The sequence below is a fragment of the Giraffa tippelskirchi genome, chromosome 2, assembly GCF_054371585.1.
Source record: "Giraffa tippelskirchi isolate mGirTip1 chromosome 2, T2T-mGirTip1v1.2.pri, whole genome shotgun sequence".
In the NCBI taxonomy this organism is placed as follows: domain Eukaryota; kingdom Metazoa; phylum Chordata; class Mammalia; order Artiodactyla; family Giraffidae; genus Giraffa; species Giraffa tippelskirchi.
This window is the reverse complement of record NC_137276.1, coordinates 140,992,059-141,015,455: the sequence shown is the minus strand read 5'-3', so window position 1 is coordinate 141,015,455 and position 23,397 is coordinate 140,992,059. Positions and strand designations below refer to the sequence as shown.

The following is a 23,397-nucleotide window of genomic DNA, read 5'->3' as shown; positions in this document are numbered from 1 at the left end:
TGAAGTGACAGGGCCAACAGTGAGTAGAGAAATCTATTAAATGGTTTACCTGTGAAATATAACCTGGAGGCACATGGATGGGAGGAATGGATCCATTGGGTGACATCATGGGAACTTCAGCAGGTCCTAAAAGAGGGAGGAGTAAGATATTAACAGCTGAAGAAATATACATTATTCATAACAGTCACTGGTATGTTTAAATATTATCAAAACTGAAGAGAATTACTTTGACTATTTTCTCTCCAATAATTGCTATCTCGTGCCTTAGATCTGAAATGGATGAAAAGGTTGCATAAGTCAAGGGGCTGGGAAGGAGGGAAACCACTATGAATATCTTTATAAAGATTTAACAATTCCCAAAGCCTCAAATTCCATAAACTAAAGCTGTGCAGGTAAGAGTATTTTAACAAAATGGGGCAAAAAATTTCCTTTTTTGCCTTTAAAAGAATGTACTATTAATACATGCTTAAGCAAGTAAATTTTTAAATGAGTTTACCTCTTCTGTTTTAAAAAATCTTTGGGTTTAAAATTTTTATTTTGATTATTGTTTTCAATAAGCTACTGTAACACACCATTAATTTGACATAGAAGAAACCTTTAAAATACTCCAAACCCGCTGAATTTGACATATCTCTGATAAGGAAGGGGATAAAAATAGACCATGTTTAAAACTAGGCACTACTACTACCAGGAATACTCATACAAAATTTAATTGGATTATTTCAGAGTAAAGCATTCAATTAACAAAAGGTTAGTTTCAAAATATTAAATTCAACAAATGTTAATGGCATGTCTAAGGCAAACAACGAAAGGCAAGGCGATCATCAATTACCTAAGACATAGTTTGAGTTAAATATTTAATTACAAGGAAACTAACTGTCATAACATCAAAATCAATTTCTGACACCCTTCCAAAGATTCTGTGACTAAATAGTTTCCCTGGAAGAGTACGACCTCGGGTTACAGGCTTTCAGTTTGATAGGTGGCTCCCCTATCTAGCAACCCACATCCCAAATGTCAATCCAAAGCCGTGTTTCGAGCCTGAGATGTGACTTCCTGGCTCCAAGTGCCCTGTGTTGTTTATTTGCTTTCTCCTAATGTGTGTTGTGCCGCTGGCAATGAAAATTGCCCTGCTGTAACAAAAACAAAGAAAAATACAACGCTTTTCTTGGCAAAAGAAGACAGACCCTGCCACCCAGTGCTGTATTTACATATAAGTACAATGCACCTTTCACCTCACAGTACAATCCACTGTTAGAACTACTTCTCAGGAGAGTGTGGAGGAACAGGGATTGTCGGGGTGCCCATTGAAAGGTCTGCACATATAGGAAAAATATAAAGAAGAAGGACAGAAAAGATTCCAATATTCATGTAACATTCCATATGACTAGAGTCACTGCAACTTCATGTACAACATGCCAAAGCTCTGAACTATCTATCTGATAATTTAAATACGTACAAAATACCACAGCAGTCTCTTACACTGTAACACACTGGTAATCAGTTAAAGCAAAGGATGTCCATGGCATAAGAAATGATAATTCCATGACCCCAAGGTATTTTTAAGTATGAGTCAAACTAATACATTTACCTATCACCAAAGGCACTTTCCAAATTCATCCTTATCAGCTTTGGCATTTTTGCCATAGCCAGTAAGACATCTAGGTATTTACTGTATATTTTTATTTTAATTGAGTCACTTAAAAAATCATAAACAACTATTTTACCCTTAGCCTGAGTACTATCCTTGAAATCCAAGGGTCAGTGAACTCGGATCTATCAGCAGGCATTACAAGCACACCCTGTGTCTAGTTTTATTTCCCAGCTCACTATTCACACTGGTTTTGTAACCTTGAACAATTCACTTAGCCTCTCTGAGCCTCACTTATCAAGTGTTAGTCGCTCAGTCGTGTCCAACTTTTTGTGACCCCATGGACTGTAGTCCACCAGCCTTCTCTATCTATGGAATTCTCCAGGCAAGAATAGTGGAGTGGGTTGCCATTTCCTTCTGCAGGGGAACTTCCCGACCCAGGAATTGAACCCGGGTCGCCTGCATTATAGGCAGATTCTTTACCGTCTGAGCCACCACAATTCCTACTGGGTTTAAAGATTAAATTCAGTAATTCATGCAAAAGCACTAAGGGCAGTGCATGGCACAATAATCACTCATCAAAATGTTAGCAATCTTTACAATTTCTTCTTTTATTTATAGCTTTTTGTTTTCTCCTGTTCTTTCATTACAATTACATTTTAAGCACTGTTTTTTTTTTTGAGTGCATGTCCCTGCAACACATAAAATCAACACACATATACTCTGTACAACACTGACTTAACGGCAAAAACTTCATCAGATAAATATCAAATAGTTGACAGTATGGAGTGTGAGCAGAAATGCTACCACCTCACTAAAGTACTACTTTTTAATCACCAAACTGTATACCAGACAAACAGTCTCTTAACCCCAGGCAAGACCCCTAAAACTGTTAAAGTCATTTGTATAAAATGTTTTAAAGAATGTAGGACAAGTCAGTGATTTACAGCCAGAAAATGTTTTCTTCCTGGCCTTGATTTCAAAAGTAGCCAAATGACTTTACCATGCTTGTTCCCCCTTCCTCTTGTCACTGTCATCAAAACCCTTTCAAAAAGCATTGCGAAATATACAGTAATGGTTTCTGAAACTCAGCTCTGCCTTGGAACCTTAAGATTTCACTCCTTTCTGAAATAAACCATTGCACCCTCAGGCATTCCGAAGTTTAACAGCTAGCAAAATAAAATCCCTTTTCACAGTGGTGGTATGAGAAAAGTCACTGTCTTCCTAAACACTTATCTCCCAATCAGTGAGTTTAAGTGCTTCTGCTCAACTGTTTGTGTTTGAGAACCTCCTTGTACTATTATAATTCTTCCCTAATTAAAACACAAATTTCTCTTCCTAAACATTTAGGGTTACTAGATACCTTTTGATTTTTTAATTGGTGATCTCATGACACAAGATTTAAGGGATATAGCTATGAGAATACAGTGGAAAATGGTTCTCTTCTTATTCAAACCACCAACACAGGATATGTGAGGCAGGGAAAAAAGCCACACAGTCTCCCCAAACTTCCTCTTTGAGTGTATTGGGAAATCATTGATCTATTAAACTTGAAAAAAAAAATGTTAATCACTTAAGATATCTCAAACCCTCTTTATTTAAACATTCTTGGTATATAAAGGTAGGTCTACACAAATATACATACACATAGATGAAATAATTTGAATCCAAACATACACCTCCAAAATGCTGTCTGTTTGTTTGTTTGTTTTTTTGAGAAACTAATTAAGAAGCTCAGCTAGAGACCACATGAGCTCTTCCACAGACAGATAAAAGATGTCACATGTACAATTTCTAGAACTGAAATTAGAATTTTAGCTGAAAGTCAAGTAGTTCCATGAAAAAATGTCTTGGGAAATTTGATCAATTTCAGCTTTTAGGCTGTGACTTCAAGAGTCAAGACTTGGCCTCCCCACCCCCGCCTGAGCTTTTTTCATTGAACAAGATGTGACACACAAATAAGAACTATTATCCATTTGTAGTCATTAAAAATTTTAACTGCAATATTCATGTACATGGTCTGACATCTTAGAAGTTTGCTAGCATTTGTTAGTGCATTGATTTTTCTTTTTTTTTTTATTTTTTATTTTTATTTTTTTTTAGTGCATTGATTTTTCATTTACTTGTAACAACTGTGAACAAGAAAGGTTGGAGAATGGCTTAATTAATTATTCAACCAATAGTAATTCATGCAATGATCCTACAACTTTATTCTCATATCAAAGAGACTGAAGGGAAGTCCAGCAATGTTGTATTTTTAGGGCCAAACATAGCTCATGGAGCTATGCCCCCACCAAGGCTGCTACTGCTATTGGTGGATCCCACACAGCCCCCACATGGAGATAACCCCGGCTCTGATACTATTAATATACTCAGAATATTCACCTGTGCTGAGAGAAGAGTTAACTAGATTGACTCTTGGGAGGAGGATGTGCAAATGAGGTTCAGACACCTAGAAGTGGTGGAAAATGGGAATCCAGGGTATCAATTATCATTAAACCAGTCTCAGAAATAGACCAGCTATAAATAATTAATTATACCACAATTTTGCCATTTTGAAAATGTATTTTTATGAGCTGAATATTCACCAGTAGGTAAACAACTAGTGAATAAATAGAATGTTATTACTGTTTTTGTATATAAACTGGTACCTGTGTGTCCAAATGGCTAGTTTCAACAATAGCCATTAGTAGCACTAGATTACATTCTTAGCTTATCAACTTAAATATTATCTTGTTCAAAAAGAATGAAAGATGGAAAAAGGATGTAAGAGGACTGAGGCCACAACATAGCAAGATAAACGAAAACTAATGAGAAAAATAAAACAAGGGCGAAACAAGAGTGTGATGAAATCCAATAAGCCCTATTAAAAACAAAAACAAAAGCCTCCAGATCTTTCCAAATAGCCAAAAGAGAATTTCTTGCTGGCTGAAGTAGGCATAAGGATAAGACCACAGTTAGTAGGTAACCAGATAATTATGGTGAAAGCAATTACCAAGACAAACAGCCTAAATAAAAGTATACTTGCGCTGTTTGCCATGCGTGGGTCTAAGACTAAATACAAAACGTGAGGTCTTCTGGTGAATCTTGTGAATGTCTAATAATGAATCTCCAGTTATTTATGGTGATTTGAGACATGTAGACAAGTTAACAGATTATGTAGGCACTTTGGGAACATTGTTGTTGTTGTTTAAGTTATTCAACATTAATTAATCCCATAAGAGGACTAAAAGGAATACAAAGATAAAACACAGGTCCTAACCTAAGCTTAAACTCTAGTGCAGTGGTTCTTAAACTTTAGTACACATCAAAATCAACTAGAGCGTTTCTGAAAATCCAGATGACTAAATTCCACTTCCTGCAGTTTCAGAATCAGAAGATATGGGGTGGATCCTAAGAGTTAGAGTTTCTAACAAGTTCTCAAGTTGGTTAAAAGACAATGAGCATACACAGCAAACATCACACTCAATGGTTAAAAAACTAAAGCTTTCACCCTAACATCAGGAACAAGAGATGGATGCCCACCTTCAACATCACTATTAACACTGTAACCAGAAGTCCTAGCTAGAACAACTGGGAGAAAAAGAAAAAACATCCAAACTGGAAAGGAAGAAGTAAAACCATGTTCGCAGATGACATTATCCTATATATAGAAAATCCCAAAGATTCCATAGACAAAACACTATTAGATTTAAAAAAAGAGTTCAATAAATTTACAGGTACAAGAGCAACACACAAGTCAATTATGTTTCTATGCACCAAAAATGAACAATCTGAAAAGGAAATTAAGAACATAATTCTATTTACAGCAATATCCAAAAGAATAAAATACCTAAGAATAAATTTAAACGGGGTGAAAGCCTTCCGCACCTAAAATACAAAACATTGCTGAAAGAAAGTAAAGAAGACCTAAAGAAGTGGAACCCAAGAACACCTAAACAAAGACATGGAATGGAAGACAGTATTATTAAGATGGCCTTCTCCGATTAAGATGGCAACACTGTTCAAAGTAATCTACCAAGTCAAAGTGACCTACAAAGTCAATCCCTTCTCCAGAGGCTCTTCCCAATCCAGGGATTAAACCCAGGTCTCCAGCAATGCAAGCAGATTCTTTACCAGCTGTGAGCCACAAGGGAAGCCCAAGAATACTGGAGTGGGTAGCCTATCCCTTCTCCAGGGGATCCTCCCAACCCAGGAATCAAACCAAGGTCTCAAGCATTGCAGGCAGATTCTTTACCAGCTGAGCTACCAGGGAAGCCAAGTCAATGTCATCTCTATCAAAATTCCAAGTCTCTTTGGCAGACACGGAAAAGCAAATCCTTAAATTCATATGAAACTGCAAGAGGCCTCAAACAGACTAAAAGAATCAACTTGGACTCCTACCTGATATCATATACAAAAGTTAGACCTAAATATAAAAGCTAAAACCATAAACCCTTAGAAGAAAACACGGCTATATTTTCATAATGTTACATTTGGCAATGGATTCTTAGATGTGACACCAAAACTATAAGCAACACAAGAAAAAACAATAAAGAGGACTTCATAATAACTAAAAACCTCATGCAAAGGACATTAGTAACAAAATGAAAAGACAACCTATAAGACAGGCAAAACATACTTAAAAATTCTGTATCTAATAAGGAACTAGTATCCCAAATATATAAATAATTGTCACAACTCAACAAAAAGACAACCCATTTTAAAATGGGTAAAGGGCTTAAACAGTCATTTTACCAAAGAAGACAGAGAGGCAATAAGTGTGAGAAGATGCTCACCACCTCATTAGTCATTAGGGAAACAAATCAAAACCACAATGAGGCACCACTTCAAACTCCTATAACAGCTATTCTCAGGAAAATGGAAAATAAGTGTTGGTGTGGATGTGGAAAAACTGCAACCCTTGTACAACTGCTCGTAGTCATGTAAAATGGTACAGCTGCTGTGGAAATCAGTTTGGCTCTTCCTCAAAAAGCTAAACAGAAAAGTACTATATGGCCCATCAATATGATTTCTAGGTAAAATATACCCAGAAGGATTGAAAACTGGGACTCAAACAAATACACAAACACATGCTCACAGCAGCACTATTCACAACAGTCAAATGGTACAAACAGCCAAAATGTCCATTTGGGGAAAAATGGGTAAATACAACCTGATATAATACACACATGAGAATATTACTCAGTCATAAAAAGGAATGAAGTACTGATAGATGCTAGAAAGTTGAAAATATTAAACTAAGTAAAAGAAGCCAGACACAAAAGGTCACATACTGTGTGATTCCACGTACATAAAATATCCAGAATAAATAAATCAGAGATGAAACTCAGATCTGTAATTTCTGATGGCTAAGCAGTGGGAATGATTTGGGATGTTAACTGCTTAAAAGATGGAAGTGTTTCCTTTTGGGGTGATGAAAATGTTTTAGAACTAGAAAGAAGTGAATGCCCTACACTACAAATGCACTAAATGCAAATGAATTATAAGTTAATTTTATCTAATAGTTCATGTTAATCTTATATGAATTTCACCTTAATAATTATTTAAGTTTTCTAAAATAATGTTACATGATGAGTACATAACCAAAAAACTATAAGATGGTAAATCTCGGGTTACTAATAAACAAATCTCCTAGAGCACACTTTATGACGCGTACATTAATTTTGGGGAGGATGCTATTTCTAGACACTGTGCTATGCAAAATACCAGTAAGCTGCATTCTCAGTCCTCAAGGGACTGAAGGTCTAATTATGGGGTACAGATATATAAACAAACGCACACAAGGATGCATTTCAGGCACTGTCTAAATTCAGTAAGATTTTAAATGATTATCATCCTATGGACATGTTAGTGATTACAGAAATGAGCTGTTAGAAGACCCTCAGGATTTGGTAGAGGTCTCACTGTTTTACAAGTAAAGAAACTGAGGCCCAGATGCAAGCTGAGCATCAGGCAGGTGATGGAACAATACGGTCTGGAAGTCACTTTTTATAGTTTTTAGCTCAGCATGGTTTCCTTCAGGAGTAAGTTTTGCTGTTTCTTAAAATGTTGCTGCAAAATCATTTTTTTTCCTCTCTCTCAAGGTGTAATTTTCATATACAATCAGGTACAGACTGCACATCTCTCTGGTTCAGATGTACTTGTCTCTCCAATATGTAACTACTTCTTTCCCTAGTCATCCTGCCAGAGAGGAAACAGACTGGAAAAGGCAGAATCTGAGCAGTGCAGGAAGAAAACCCTTGGAACTAGGGAGGCCTGGGTTTGATGTGAGCTCTACTGCTTTCTAGCATGACCCTCGGTAAGTTACCTAAAATCTCTCTGACAGATCAGCAGTTCTCTGAGTTACAAAAAAAAAAAAAAAATGACTAGAACTAATTTCAAGGGTTGTTTCAAGGACCGGGAGTTGTAATGATGCATATAGTGCCCAGTACAGTACCTGGTCAAATAATGGTATTTTAAAAAAACTTTAACATTGTGCCATGAAGAGAAATTCAATATGAACAAAGAGGTTAACAGAGAATTTATCAGAAAGACAAACCTAGACTGCTTATAAAAGAAGCAGAGACATCACTTTGCCAACAAAGGTTTGTATAGTCAAAGCTATGGCTCTTCCAGTAGTCATATATGGATGTGAGAGTCGGACCATGATAAAGGCTGAGCACCTAAGAATTGATGCTTTCAAATTGTGGTGCTGGAGAAGATTCTTCAGAGTCCCTTGGACAGCAAGAAGATCAAACTAGTGAATCCTAAAGGAAATCAACCCTGAATATTCATTGGAAGGACTGATGCTGAAGTTCCAATATTTTGGCCACTTGATGTGAAGAGCCGACTCACTGGAAAGGATGCTAATGCTGGGAAAGACTGAAGGCAAAAGGAGAAGTGAGCAACAGGATGAGACGGTTGGATGGCATCACTGATTCAATGGACATGAGTTTGAGCAAACTCTAGGAGATAGTGAAGGAGAGGGGAGCCTGACAAACTGCAGTCCATGGGGTTGCAAACAGCTGGACACGACTTAGCCATTGAACAACAACAACAGAAAGACAAATGAAGAGTTACATGAGCTCTCAAATGAGCAAGTCACCTGTTTTGCCCTTCACATTTTCTCCTCTAAAAACGTTTTTCCATCTTGTTGATTTAAAATAATATTCTCCTTTTAAAAAATAATACATTCAAGATACATGAGTTATGATGATTAAAAAACAAGGAACAAATTTCTTTAAAAGGGAAAGATAGCTGCTTTGCCATAGTAATCTACTTTCCCATCCCTAATTACTAGCCCTACCTCTCCCAAAACTACCTGTTATCTTTCTGTAATTTCTAGGAAACCTTAGAAAATTGCAGGTGTCTAACTTTTTAAATATCTAGACAACTCTATAAATAAGAAGATCAGCCTTTGTTTTCTGAAAACATAACAGTCAATCCTCTACTTCTCTCTGACACTGGCTTTATTACAAGAATTTCTAGTCTGGCTCAGCATTGTCCTTAAAAGTAGCAAGTGACCATAACAACAAATTGCCCAGTGACTAAAATATTCTTGCTGAAGTCTTCCTGAAGTAAACCACTCACAAAACTGAGCTGCTGATAGAACTCATAAATAATGGGATACCACCATCTTAACAATTGCCCATTCAAAACACAAGAAGGTGCAACATTAGTTAAGTATGTTTCCCATTTTGAATACAAATTTTTCTTTCCCAATATTCCTCTTTGTTCTGTTATTTAGCTGTTATAAGGGCATCAGGAGTAGAGAGTTTAATCTCACACCAGATTAAATTTCATCAATCCCAATGTTCCTTAGTTTCAATAAAATCGAGTTATCTACTTTATCAAGTTTTTTTTAAGGCTTAAATGTTAACAAAATCTATATACGTATTGAGTGATTATAGAGTGATTTTCCTGTATTAGTTTATATTTTAGTACATTCAAGTCAATAAACATTTATTGTACAAGATGCTGTAAGAGATTAAACACCACACAGGAGACTTTATAACAGAAATGTTACTAACTACTATGTAAACACGCAGCAATTGTTTTATTAGAGGCCAAGAGCACTGGAGCTGGACAATTATCATCCACGGTGGGTAGAAGGAGCATATTGAAAACGTCCAGTGACTGGCATGAATGGTAAGGAAGTTAGTGAATCCATTCACAACAGGCATGATGGCTAACACAGTTTTAAAAAGAACCTGATTTAACTTCAGGGCTACACTGGATGGGAGGGAAGTTTTCGGGACAATGGATACATGTGTATGTGTGGCTGGGGGCTTTCCCGGTAGCTCAGCGGTGAAGAATCAGCCTGCAATGCAGGAGACCTGGGTTAGATCCCTGGGTGGGGAAGATGCCCCTGGAGGAAGAGGAAATGGCAACCCACTCCAGTATTCTAGCCTGGGAAATCCCACAGACAGGGAAGCCTGACAGGCTACAGTCCATGGAGTCGCAAAGAGTCGAACACAACTTAGCAACTAAACAACAACAACAAATATGTATGACTGAGTCCCTTTACTGTTCACCTGAAATTATCACAACATTGTTACTTGGCTATACCCCAGTACAAAATAAGAAGTTTAAAAATAAATACAGTCAGGGCTACAGAAATACAAGCTCTAAGACTGTTAAAGATACTAGATATCATGAGAGAGGCGGTAATACAGCCTTCAACCCCTGATTTTAGAAGTCCTGGTTGCTGCTTTGTTCTGTTCAACAAACCTTTGCTGAACCGGATCTAGTTGCCAGACCCTGAGCAGGATGCCAAGGACACACTGACATTGAAGAGAACAAGGATTTCTGTTCGTAATTATGGAGAGAATGGCATGCAGAATGAGTAATGCACAGGTGCAAAGAAGTGCGGCCCGGGGGTGGAGGTGGGGGGGCGGTGCGGGAATGCAGCTCTCTGTCCTGCTTCTGGCCTGAGATGTCTCTGACAGATAACTGTGTAGCTCAGCATGGAGTCAGGCACATGGCCCAGACATCTCAAACTGCATGAGCATTTGGTAAGAATCTAGTCCAGCAATAGAACTGATTCAAGAATTAGATAGGAGGTCTATGAAAAATGGTTCCAAAGGTTCATCTTTGAGTAAACCAAAACATAAGGCGCTGAGTTCATAGATTCAGCCTATGCTGAAGTTGGACCTTCCGAGGTCTTAGGGCCCTGCTTTTCATGCTAAACTTTCTCACCCTATTCAAACTTGGAATATAACTTACCCAGTCCACAGATGAAAACATTCAGTATCATCCTCCCAGTTAAACTTATCTAAATGAACACTAAGATTATGTCCGTCTTTGATTTTTAATGTCAGGTTTTAATGGAAGATAATCCATGGATTTCCTTATTTATACTTAAACCAGGACCTTATAAACTTCAAAGCTCTGAGGAATGATACAAATACAACTCATTAATACCAAGAATGGGCTTCTGATATTTTACAAAGAAAAGTCTCTGCAAAAGTTTACAGCAAAATTAAAGTCATAAAAAAGGCATTCACTGCAAAGCCTTCTGAAGCAAATCTTTCTTTGCATGTTTTCTCTATGTCCATCAAGGGCATCAGAGAGCCCGTCACATTTTCTTATTGAGGGAAATGAGGACCCTTTTGCCCAAGTACTGGTGTTCCAGCTAATAACTAATTCAAGAGGAAATTGCCAAAAAAACTGAGTTGGAATGGGTGAGTGTAAGTTCAGTAGAACCCTCCAAGAGAGTCTTGCTGAAGGTAAAAATTTATTAGGGCAGAGTACTTAAAATTTCATTTTAAATGTACTGAAATAAAATGCAAACTGATAGTTTTTAGAAATAAGTCTATTAATTTTGTAGAGAAAAAAATCAGAAGAAAGATTATTCATTAGAAGGGCAATGGCAGTGACAGCAACTAAGCAATGTGGCAGCAGGAATGGGGCAGACCTTATTCACTGTGACCCTGAGTATTTTAAATGGCTTCATTCTCTCACCAGCCTTCTCTGCTCTCAGAAAGGGTTATGAAAGGGAATGTGCGTGCTCAGTCACTCAGTCATGTCTGACTCTTTTCGACCCCCTGGACTGTAGCCCACCAGGCTCCTCTGTCCATGGGATTTTCTAGGCAAGAATACTGGAGTGAGTTGCCATTTCCTCTGCCAGGGGATCTTCTTGACCCAGGGATGAGTAAAACATGGTCCACTCTTCCTCCCCAGGCCTCAATTCCCACCCCATTTGGCTGACCAACAAGCCTGTTTCTCCAGGGAAGGACAGAACAGCAAATAAAAGACAGGACAGCAAATAGTTCATAACTCTGTGAAGAACTCAGGGGCAAATCTGCACTTCCTTACAACTCCAAGGTCATGCTGTAGAGGGGCAAGTTTGAAAATAGCACTGAGTCATTAACCTGCAACAGTATGTGATTGCATTCCTCTCAAGAGCTGTTTTACATTATCCATCTGTTAGAAATCAAAGAACATTTAAACATCTCCCACCTGAAAGCTGAATTACAAATAATAATAATGTACAGCTTTACCAACATATTATTACACAATGTATTTGGGGGGGTTTTCAAGTATCCATTGTTCTGATGAGGTTTTAGGTCAACCACAGAGGATCCCTTTTTACTGCCCTCAAGGCAGGCTCTTCTGCTCTCCACCCCTACCCACCCCCCACCATAAGCATGCTTCCCATAAGGGAAAGCCTTGAACAACATTCTAACGGCATTTTATTGACAGCATCCCCACATGGCTTACTATCTTGGTTCTTTTAACTCATGAACCTCAAAAAAAGAGAGAAATGTCTGGGATCCATGGCATAGAACTGCTAAAGAAAACTAATCGCTATTATGGAAATAGAAACAAAACAAAACACTAACCCATAGAACACAAATTACAGTTTATCTACCTAATGCCATTTTTCCTCCAGGTTATTGTATTTGCTCATTCACAATCACACGTCAGGTTGGAAGTTGCTTCTCAACAGAAGACCGGTAATATTCTGAAATTAACTTAATTTTACGAAAGTGCTGTGATTGCTAATGAAAATCCTCTAAATTGTCCAGTGGCTGGGACCTAATAATGGGCTTTGAGATGACTAGTTCAGTTCATAGTTCTAACCTCTACCTTACCTAAGCCATGCAGAGGAGGCCAAGAGAGTAAGTGAAAGTTCCTATAGACCAGATATGTTTACACAGCTTGTTGCATTTACTCTTTAGTTTGTATGTGAAAAACAAAGGGCAGGCTGAGACTGACAGTAAATAACAACTACAAATAGATTAGACTCTCCTATTTGAAGTCTGATCAAAGGCAGTCAGTAAACACCTCCAAGTAACTGCAGGATGGCTGGATCACTCTGGCTGGTTCTTTTCTCAGCTATAAAAATGAGCTGACCCAGTTACTGTTTGAGGGGCAGCTGACTGCTTTATGGCATAGATATGGCTTTCTCGTCCTAGCACACTGGTTCAACACAAACAAAAAATTTTCCTAAGTAAGCCACAATTCCAAGTACCAACCCTTCATTTACAAAGGGGCCTGAGACAAATGAAAATGGAGAGTCTATGCGTGGGGAATAGATTACCAGAAAGATCTCCTAACTGATTAACCGCTGTTCTTTCTGAGCTTAAAAAAAAAAAAAAAAAACCAGCAAGCTTTTCAAGAGAAGGATAAATTTTAAACTACTCTCATCCATACAACTACCAGCCAATCAGGAATAGCCAAGACTAGGTCTACAGGGATAGATAAGAAAAGGAAAACGCAGAATTATCAATATGTTCAATGAAAAAAAAAAACAGTAATTTCACTTATACTGCCATCAACGGTTAAACAACATAACCACAAATATACACAATATACAAACATGAGCAACTTATAAATCCCTTCAAGGCAAAACATTCACATTACACCCCTTCCAGTCCAGACATCCCTACTCAGATTAAACTGTGAGTATCAGAAGATGTGAATAAGTCTTTTTCAAACTCTTCGTCTCCATCACTGCCTTTGAGAAACCGTTGTGTTTTGTGACTTCTCTTCCCTGCGATATCACCTATAAAATAACTCCCATATGCACAAGTCTCTGAAGACCTACCGAGATACACCTTAAGCCTCATACTTACTAAGTGATCACCTTCACTTTTAGAAGAGTAAAACACTGTCAAATATCTGATTAAAAATTTCTTGGTCACAGATATGAGGTCAGGTTTGTTAGGCAATGTATTGCTAGAACAGAGTGAAGATTGGATAACAGGGAGAAAGGTTTGGGGGCAGCAAGTTGACATTCTCCGAAAAGAAACAAGGAACTAGACAGATATGGAATATGGAAGAAGGAAGAAGGAAAAACAAAAACACAAAGGAAGGAAATAATCTGATGGATTGAGGAGAAAATTCAAACCATGCAGAAAGACCACACCCAGAAAATACATGGTCCCAATTAATCTCTTCTGAATTGTTTTCCAATTCAATGTGATGCATTAGAAGGTCTGTGATGAAAGCACAGTATGATACTCAAAATAGCAACTCAAAAAAAGCATGATAGTAATATAGACGCTGGTCAATGGTTCATTTCAGCTTTCAAATGGTATTTTTAAAAACTCTGATCTTCAACGCACTCCATCAAAACCAACTGAAGCTCAGTGAGATATGGGATCCAATCCATAAGGCCTTGGGCAAGTCACTTAACTGTGCATGTTAATGCCTCAGATGCAACCCAAAAGAAACCTAATGATTTCCATGCTTCCTTCTAGAGCAGTAGCATTTATGTCATTTAGGCCTATCCTCACAGACTGTAGAAGAGAACTGTTAGTTGACAATCCCTAAAATCCTTCCAGTAAAGTCAAAGCTATGATTTTTCCAGTAGTCATGTATGGGTGTGAGAGCTGGACAGTAAAGAAGGCTGAGCACAGAAGAATTGATGCTTTTGAATCGTAGTATTGAAGACTCCTGAGAGTCCCTTGGACTGCAAGGAGATCACATCAGTCTGTCCTAAAGGAAATCAATCCTGAATATTCATTGGAGGGACTGATGCTGAGGCTGAAGCTCCAATACTTTGGCCACTTTATGGGAAGAGCCAACTCATTTGAAAAGACCCTCATGCTGGGAAAGATTGAAGGGAGAAGAAGAAGGGGACAACAGAAGATGAGATGGTTGGATGGCATCACCAACTTAACGGACATGAGTTTGAGCAAACTCCGGGAGATGGTGAAGGACAGGGAAGCCTGGCGTGCTGCAGTCCATATAGTCACAAAGAGTCAGACACGACTGAGTGACTCAACAGAAAACTGAGCCTCAAATGTGAATTACATTAGAATCTCTGGTGCCTTTTGAAAATGTTGATTTCCAGACCTCTAGAATCTGCTTCCTCTCACAGGCTGACCAGCTCAACCTTCCTCATCCCTCACCTATATACCCCACTGGCTTTGATGCAGATGTCCTATGAATCAGTCAGATGAATAATGACCTAGAAAGAATGAAATAAAAGAGTAAGAGAAAAGAGTAAGCACATCCAAGATCCTTGAAGCACATCTCATTTGTACTTACTTTAAATCAAATTAGCTGAGTCTTAATTTCAGCACAATGTTTAAAACTGAAGAAGGGAAAAAAGACAGCCAAGTACCATAAATTTTATCCAATTAATGGTATTTAATTAAATATATATCAAAGATGACTATAATTTGGCTAAAAATACAACTCTAGTTTAGTCATAATAAAGCAACTATTATCATACTCCTATGGCAACAACAAAATGATCACAGAATTTCATGTAACACAAAATAATAAACACTCTATTAAGAAGCAGTCTAGGGCTTCCCTGGTGGTCCAGTGGCTGAGAGTCTGCCTGCCAATGCAGGGGACATGGGTTCGATCCCTGCTCTGGGAAGATCCCACATGCTGCCTGGCAATGGAACCCTTCCAATTCAGCTACTGAGCCAGTGCTCTAGAGCTGGCAAGCTGCAACTACTGAAGCCTGCTCACCAAGAGCCTACGTGCTGCAACAAGAAAAGCCACCGAAATGAGAAGCCGGTGCAGCCCAACCACAGAGTAGCCCCTGCTTGCCACAACTAGACAAAGCCTGTGCACAGCAACAAAGACCCAGTATAGCCAAAAACTATATGAATAAAATAAATAAATCTAAAAAAAAAAAAATGAACTGAGATCATCTAAAAAATAAAAGAAGCAGTCTATACAACTATTTATTTATATGATCCAGGCATCAGTGATAGTTTAATATGAAACTCTATGCACCTAAAAATAGATAAACAGGGAAATCATTTGACAAAATCTTTGTAACTGTTTTTAGTTAACAGCCAAGATCACAGAATCAAAATTCGCTCAAGGGTGGGAACCATCTTAAAGGTCATTCAGTTCAATTCCACAGCTGAAGCTCCAATACTTTGGCCACCTGATGCAAAGAACTGACTCAGTGGAAAAGACCCTCATGCTGGGAAAGACTGAAGGCAGGAGGAGAACAGACAACAGAGGATGAGATGGTTGGATGGCATCACCGACTTGATGGACATGAGTTTGAGCAAGCTCCAGGAGTTGGTGATGGACAGGGAAGCCTGGAGTGCTGCAGTCCATGGGGTCACAAGAGTTGGACACGACCGAGTGACTGAACTGAACTGACTGAGTTCAATTCCTAACTTAAGGCTTGAACTGCTGATCAAAATCTCCAGTAAGTGGCCAGAATATTTTACATAATATAGAATTCACTTTCCCAGTTCAGTCGCACAGTCGTGTCCGACTCTTTGCGACCCCATGAATTGCAGCACGCCAGGCCTCCCTGTCCATCACCAACTCCCGGAGTTTACCCAAACCCATGTCCATCGAGTCAGTGATGGCATCCAGCCATCTCATCCTCTGTCGTCCCCTTCTCCTCCCGCCCCCAATCCTACCCAGCATTAGGGTTTTTTCCAATGAGTCAACTCTTTGCATTAGGTGGCTAAAGTATTGGAGTTTCAGCTTCAACATCAGTCCTTCCAATGAACACCCAGGACCAATCTCCTTTAGGATGGACTGATTGGATCTCCTTGCAGTCCAAGGACTCTCAGGAGTCTTCTCCAACACCACAGTTCAAAAGCATCAATTCTTCGGCACTCAGCTTTCTTTATAGTCCAACTCTCACATCTATACATGACCACTGGAAAAACCATAGCCTTGACTAGACAGACCTTTGTTGGCAAAGTAATGTCTCTGCTGTTTAATATGCTGTCTAGGTTGGTCATAACTTTCCTTCCAAGGAGTAAGCGTTTTTTAATTTCATGGCTGCAATCACCATCTGCAGTGATTTTGGAGCCCAGAAATTCTCAAAATGCAGCAAATTCATTTTTTAGAAATCTTAATTGATAATGAGCTTTTTCCGTTTTAATAAGCAGAAATCTGATTCTGTTTCTCAGAGTGTTACAGACTAAATGTAATCTCAATCCCATAAAACAATCCTTCAGATACTTAGGGAGTTAAATCTCATCAGGCCTCCCAAAGACAAAACCATTTGGGATTTCTTTACCCTATCCTTCTGTGATGTGGCTTCTAACTGCATCCCCACTGGTCATCCTAACATCTATCTTGTCAATGACCTTTTTTAAACTTAGGTTCTAAAAACATTACACTCTATCACTCTAAGCACAAGGTGTGAAGAATCATCACTGCCCTGGTCTATTTACAGTCAACAAGTCTATTTCAGGCAGAAGTAAGACTAGCAGTCTCTCATCCACACCATGGCCAGCTCACTAATTATGAAAGTGAAAGTCACTCAGCTGTGTCCAGCTCTTTGCGACCCCATGGACTGTACAGTCCATGAAATTCTCCAGGCCAGAATACTGGAGTGGGTAGCCTTTCCCTTCTCCAGGAGATCTTCCCAATCCAGGGATCGAATCCAGATCTCCTGCACTGCAGGCAGATTCTTTACCAGCTGAGCCACAAGGGAAGCCCAAGAATACTGGAGTGGGTAGCCTGTCCTTTTCTCCAGGGGACCTTCCCGACCCAGGAATCGAACTGGTGTCTCCTGCATTGCAGGCGGATTCTTACCAACTGAGCTATGAATCCCTGAATTTTCTATGCCTTTGGAGACCCATGAGCCTCTGCAGTTGGGAACTCAATCCGCTACAGGAGTCAGGCAAAGTCCAAACAACAGAGTACTGCCAAGTTCAAACCTGAGGGAGACCATGACTTCATTGTTTTTTTCATTTTAAATTGTACTAGGTTATTGAGATCACCAGTATTAGAATCAGCATTATAGTCACTACTTAAATATTTATATCTTCACATTTATATGCTATGAATAAGTTTTTACGATATTATATGAAATCATCTAGGTATTATAGTTTATATGTTTTTTTGTTTTACATGTATTATCATATGAAATTATAACAAAGATCACTTCATATTAAGTAGTCTCATTATTATAAATATAATCCAAAGGTTTTTGCAACAGAATAGTCAGGCATTACACATCCGATAATCAAGATACTTTCTCATTTTCAATCCCAACTTATACAAATATGTCAGCTGCAAAATTTCAACTCTCTTAAGAATACGTATATAAAGAATGACAACAATTCTACACATGGGTAACACATCTACTAATAAAAAGCAGATAACTTCTCAGCTTTTGTTTCTCTCACTCGAGCCAGAAAAGAGAATGTTTTCTTCCCTAAAACTTTGTTTATTCTTCTCAACTTTTACACCCATTTGGGTATTTGCATGCAAATTTTTTCATTTTTTCCATGTCGCTACAAAGGTTTTTTTTAAAAAACATACTACATAAAAATATAGAATCTTATGAAAAAATTAATAGCTAGGTTTTCTTAAACCCTAAAACAATCTGATAGTGATCCATTTTACTGAAAAATATCAGCAATTTTGATGGCCTTTATTCCATCACTTCCTTAACCAGCCCCCCTACCCAAGAAAAAGAATGAAAATAATAGCTTATAACCTACGAAGGCTTGTGTCCACCTTCCAACTTTGCTAAATTTCATGAATGTTTTGAAAGTGCCAATATAATCTGTGAAATATTCTGGAAAGATTTTCTCAGAGATTCTTGATTCTATTTGAATTTGTTATTTTAAAAAGCAAAATTTTCTTTTTCAAGAACTCGCTTTCTCATTTTACACCACTCTGCAGGTTTTTAATGAGGACTGTTAGCAATTATACCTATATTGCGATGGGCTTACAGCAACTTACAGATCTCTCAACTAGTGAAGTTCCCAGAGGGATTACTCATTCAAAAAATTAAATTTAAATTCATCTATGTTTGTTAGTGGTCCAAAGTCTAGAATCTCGACTATGGCCCAACAGAGTAAGAAGCAGAAAAACAAATGATGCATGTTATTGTTTGTAGTATAGGGGCATATTTTTATAAATATCATATTTCACCAAGTTTACGATACCATCAATAAGACAACAAAATTTTATATGCTACTAATAAAGAAAAAAATGTTGCCTTTAATTGACATGTAAAGATGCATGACAATTCAAAGGGTGTTAAAATGGGACTAGAAATGCATCCTTTAAAATTCATGAGATATGGTACAGTCTGAGAAGAAACTAGAATAAATTAGAAAATTCATCGTCCCAACCTTTAGACCTATCCAATGGTCCAATGGATGTTTAAGGTTTTGTGAACACAATCACAAAATTTCCACTAACAACCCAATTTGGATTTATCATAAGAGCCAGCTTTAAGTCTAATGTCCCAGAAACTACCAAAACTCATTTCCTGCACAAAATCTTCCACATTATAATTACAGAGTAGTTTACTAAAATAAATGTATATTGCCCCTCTCCTTTCTCCATTAACTTCAAATTCATATTCACTGTATGTTAGTTGGACTTAGTAGTCCTATAACTAACACATTTGTTTTACTTAAGTTAAATATAAGTTGACTTATAGTTTCTAAATATTGAAAGTTACCCAGAGAAAAGCAGGTCACTGTCCCCTGGAATGACTAGCAATCTCACTATGCATTAACCTAATACCGAATACGATTTCTGAGAATAGCCATGCATCTCTAGCTTCCTCATATCCTGAAAGTATTCAAAACCACTGGTTCAGGACTCTTAGGGCAATTGTTTAGCAAAGTGAAAAAAAAATTTCCTTTAAAAAAAGGTTTTATATCTCTGGACAGATTGAGAGCAAACAGTGTTAGGAAGGTTTGGTCATCCTATGGACTCAGCAGTACATATGATTCACGTTAAAATGCGATGTCTTACAAATGTGTGTGTTCCTAAAAATCATTCTCAACATAATGAAAAATACTGCTTTACCCCATGTTCTGAAAAGTCCTGCATTCCTCTTAGTCTCATTCTTGTAATGGAATAAACAACATTTTCTGCTTAAAAAAAATATTATAATCTATCTCCTCCATTTGCTTCCCACCTGCTTTCCTCCACTTCCACTCCCCACACCTCCAGATGAAGGCTATATGGGGAGGGGCATAAAATAAATTCACATATTCATGTTTTGAAAAAGCCACTTTTGACAGTGGGCAGTGTGTCAATCTAATCTATGACTGCATAGTAATCAACGTTCTGACTACTATTGTTCTCCAGCAGTTGCCTTTAATTTGTGATTCATCACTCCCTGTGTTTTCTTCATCCCATGTGCTCACATCACAATATTCTTATTAAAGTTAGCCAAAGTAAAGGAAGAAATAAAGAGGCAGATCTTAAGTACCAATGTATGGTCCTAACCTGGACTTTACAAGATGAGATTTACCAGGAAGTTAAAAAGCAAAGCAAGTATTTTCTCTAAAGTGAAAGTGAAGTTGTTCAGTCGTGTCCGACTCTTGCAGCCCCATGGACTGTAGCCCACCATACTCCTCCATCCATGGAATTTCCCAGGCAAGAGTACTGGAGTGGGTTGCCATTTCCTTCTCCAGGGGATCTTCCTGACCGAGGGATCGATCCCAGGTCTCCCGCAATGCAGGCAGACGCTTTACTGTCTGAGCCACTGGGGAAGCATTTTCTCTAAAGATCCTGGAAAAAGAATCAGTGTTATTGATAATGTTTTATTTTGTTATCTTTTAATGTCCAATTTTACCAAATTCACTACTCACAAAATGATTCAATACATCTGGGAGAGTATAACCTATCAAAATATACCAAACAGAAACCTAACAATCTGAAGAATATATACAAAAATAAAAGTAGCCAAATCTGACAGGGTGCTTTGGTCACTTTTTTCCCCTGTAGATTCTACTTTTCATTTGATATTCATTGTCTCTTAATGATTTATTCAATGATTGGGAAGCAAGGGCTAAAATGTTATGCTACTTCAACATTCAAGTGGATATCAAGCCAAAGTAACACCAAATAAGTTTTCCAATTTCTCCAGGTTTTCACACAAATTAACATCTTAGCCACAATTTACAGACTAATCCTAAACCAAGCAGAAAACACTGCTGAAAACTACTAGATGGCAGCTGCCAGAATATTAAAGTAGTGATCATAGGTGTCATTCAGAAAGTTGGGGCTGGGAATTCTCTAGATTTAAAGTCACCACTCTCTAATGAGCTCTTTCGTGGCGAGTTGTGAACCCCTCAAAAACAAATTTCAAACAGGCAAAATAGACTCAGGTCAAATAAAATAAAATTAACAAAGGCAAGAAAGGCCAAAACAAAAGAAGTAATCAGAAGAGGTAGAAAGCTGAGCTACTTTTTTGGTCATAATTTCTCTCTCAAAAGAAGAACTTGAACACATTCTCATTTTAGAGCAATTCTAAAACTTCTGGATAGGTTTAATGTGCTCAACACATTCGCACAAAATTTTTAATTTAGCTAGTGTTTATAAACCACATAAAACATCACAATACAGTATGACCTATATTTTTTTAATAACTGATTTTCTGAAATATACTCTCTAGAATATACTTCTAAACAAACTTTCTTTTTGACAGACTCTTAGAAATGAATGACAAAACTTGCTTTACATTATTCATGCACTATTTTGGCTCCTTTTCAGAAGCCATATGACTTCCTCTTCATTTGGTGCACCTTTTCAGATGACCAGTAACTACTCAACATAGCATTCATGAGCTGCAATAAATATAATTCCTAAAGAAAAAAATCATTTTAAACTGGCCAATTTCAATCAGCCTTATAATCCCTTGAGAAAAATTAATTATGCTGTCAATAGTCATATTACCTTACAGTAGTAAAAAATAGTCTAAAAACATTCTTTCCAAGTCTTATCCTTCTCTTTCCCTCATTACATCATAAAGAAATCAATGGCTGGGAAAAAAAAAAAAAAAATGGCTGAATAATTTCTACATATTTTTCATACACAGCATACAAGAATATACAAACATTCTGATTTTATACTAAGATACTGGATAGTGACTCATTACCTTCATATTTAAAATAAAAATGCTGATTAAGGGCTGAACAAAATTTACTACCCACCTACCTATTAGCCGCAATGTAATTCAATCTATTTATAGTAACTTCCAAGGAATTAAATATGGAACTTCTCTCTGAGATAAAAACAGATGTAGCAGAAGGGCAAATTCCTTTACCTATAATACACATTATCTTTCTGAAGTGATCTCAGCTTCCTAGTATTTAGATTTTAAGTAATTTTAAACACTTCTCCAAAATACACTGTAAGAAATATAGAAAAGATAAGCTGAAACTCTGCAAGGAGAATGAAGATTTATTTACTGGTCAACCACAGAGAAGTAGCTGCGGCAGAGATACTGGGCCTACCCTTCTAGATTCAATTCCAAGCTTCACCAGTTACTAGTTGTGTGATCCCATGCGTATTAATTACTAAACTTCTCTCTATCCCTCAGTTTCCTCATCTATAAAACAAAGAAGGTAACAGTACCAATCTCACAAGATTACCAGAGGACGTAGTGAGTGAGGCAGAGACGTGAGGCGTGTCTCAGAAGAACGCCTGGCAGCTTAGCTCCCCACGGACCAGCTGGGATCACCACTATTACACCCTAGCCACAGTAGCCACTTCCTCACCAGCCCAACCATCCCTGTTACTCCTGTTATACTCCAGTTTTAACCAAATGAGGTAATAGACCCAGATTTTTCTGGGAATACAGGAAATCACAAATAAAGTTATATAGACAACAAAAACAAATACCAATATCCAGACAATAAAAATGATTAATACCTATTCGGTCAACAAAAATGGTTGTTAACACCATAGCTTGGGATGGGGTAGTGAACCTGATTTTAAGCTTTCTATCAGGTTAAGCCAAAAAATCATTTACACCATCTAGGCAAATCAACATTGGTTTCTCTTTGGCTGAGGGAAAGCAACATAGATTTATTGCTGTGTGGGAATCTAATTTTCCATTCATAAAAGCACAGTCCTTCCCATCAGTTACAAGAAACCCTCTTCATTTTCCCCACAATACTCAAGCAAAGTTGGCCCAGAGGTTTAACAGACACTTGATAAATAACTCAGGCTAAAATGGGTGTTTCCTATGAGTGCCATGTACTCATTTAGTTTCATTACCAGACAATGTTGCTGGTTCTGTCCTATCTCCACTCATCTAAGGTTTCTAAACAGGTAATTGCAAAGAAAGTCCAACCTTGTCCTGTGAGCTGTGTCCTCAATTTACACAGCTAATACTAGAGCTTTCCAAAAAGCAGATTTTAGTGCAGAAAATGACTCAATAAAGGGACCGAAATGACAAAAAAAATCCCATCTTATTTTATAGAATAGGTTTGAAACTCTAAAAAGAGTTTATAAAGTAATTAAGACACTTGTATATCAATTAATCTTTACTTAAGGAATTATTCAAGTGGAATGAAACCCTATTACCCATTTAATAACATATTATGAATGTGTTATATGCTTTGAGAGGTAGGTGCGTGTAAAAGTGAACAGAAATGAGCCACGAGTTG

The 23,397-nt window shown here is 37.7% G+C and overlaps 1 protein-coding gene across 16 annotated transcripts in view; it reads right to left on the bottom strand.

The window, feature by feature from the left end:
• FNDC3B (fibronectin type III domain containing 3B) overlaps positions 1-23,397 on the bottom strand; it is a 362,295-nt gene that overhangs the window by 169,371 nt on the left and 169,527 nt on the right. For all 16 annotated transcript variants that reach the window (XR_014077090.1, XR_014077092.1, XR_014077091.1 and 13 more), the window contains one exon: positions 50-126. Coding sequence is in view for 9 of the 16 variants with exons in the window: in XM_081570938.1 (XP_081427064.1) it covers positions 50-126 (77 nt within the window). In the remaining 7 variants the exon portion in view is untranslated. The remainder of the gene's footprint in view (positions 1-49; positions 127-23,397) is intronic.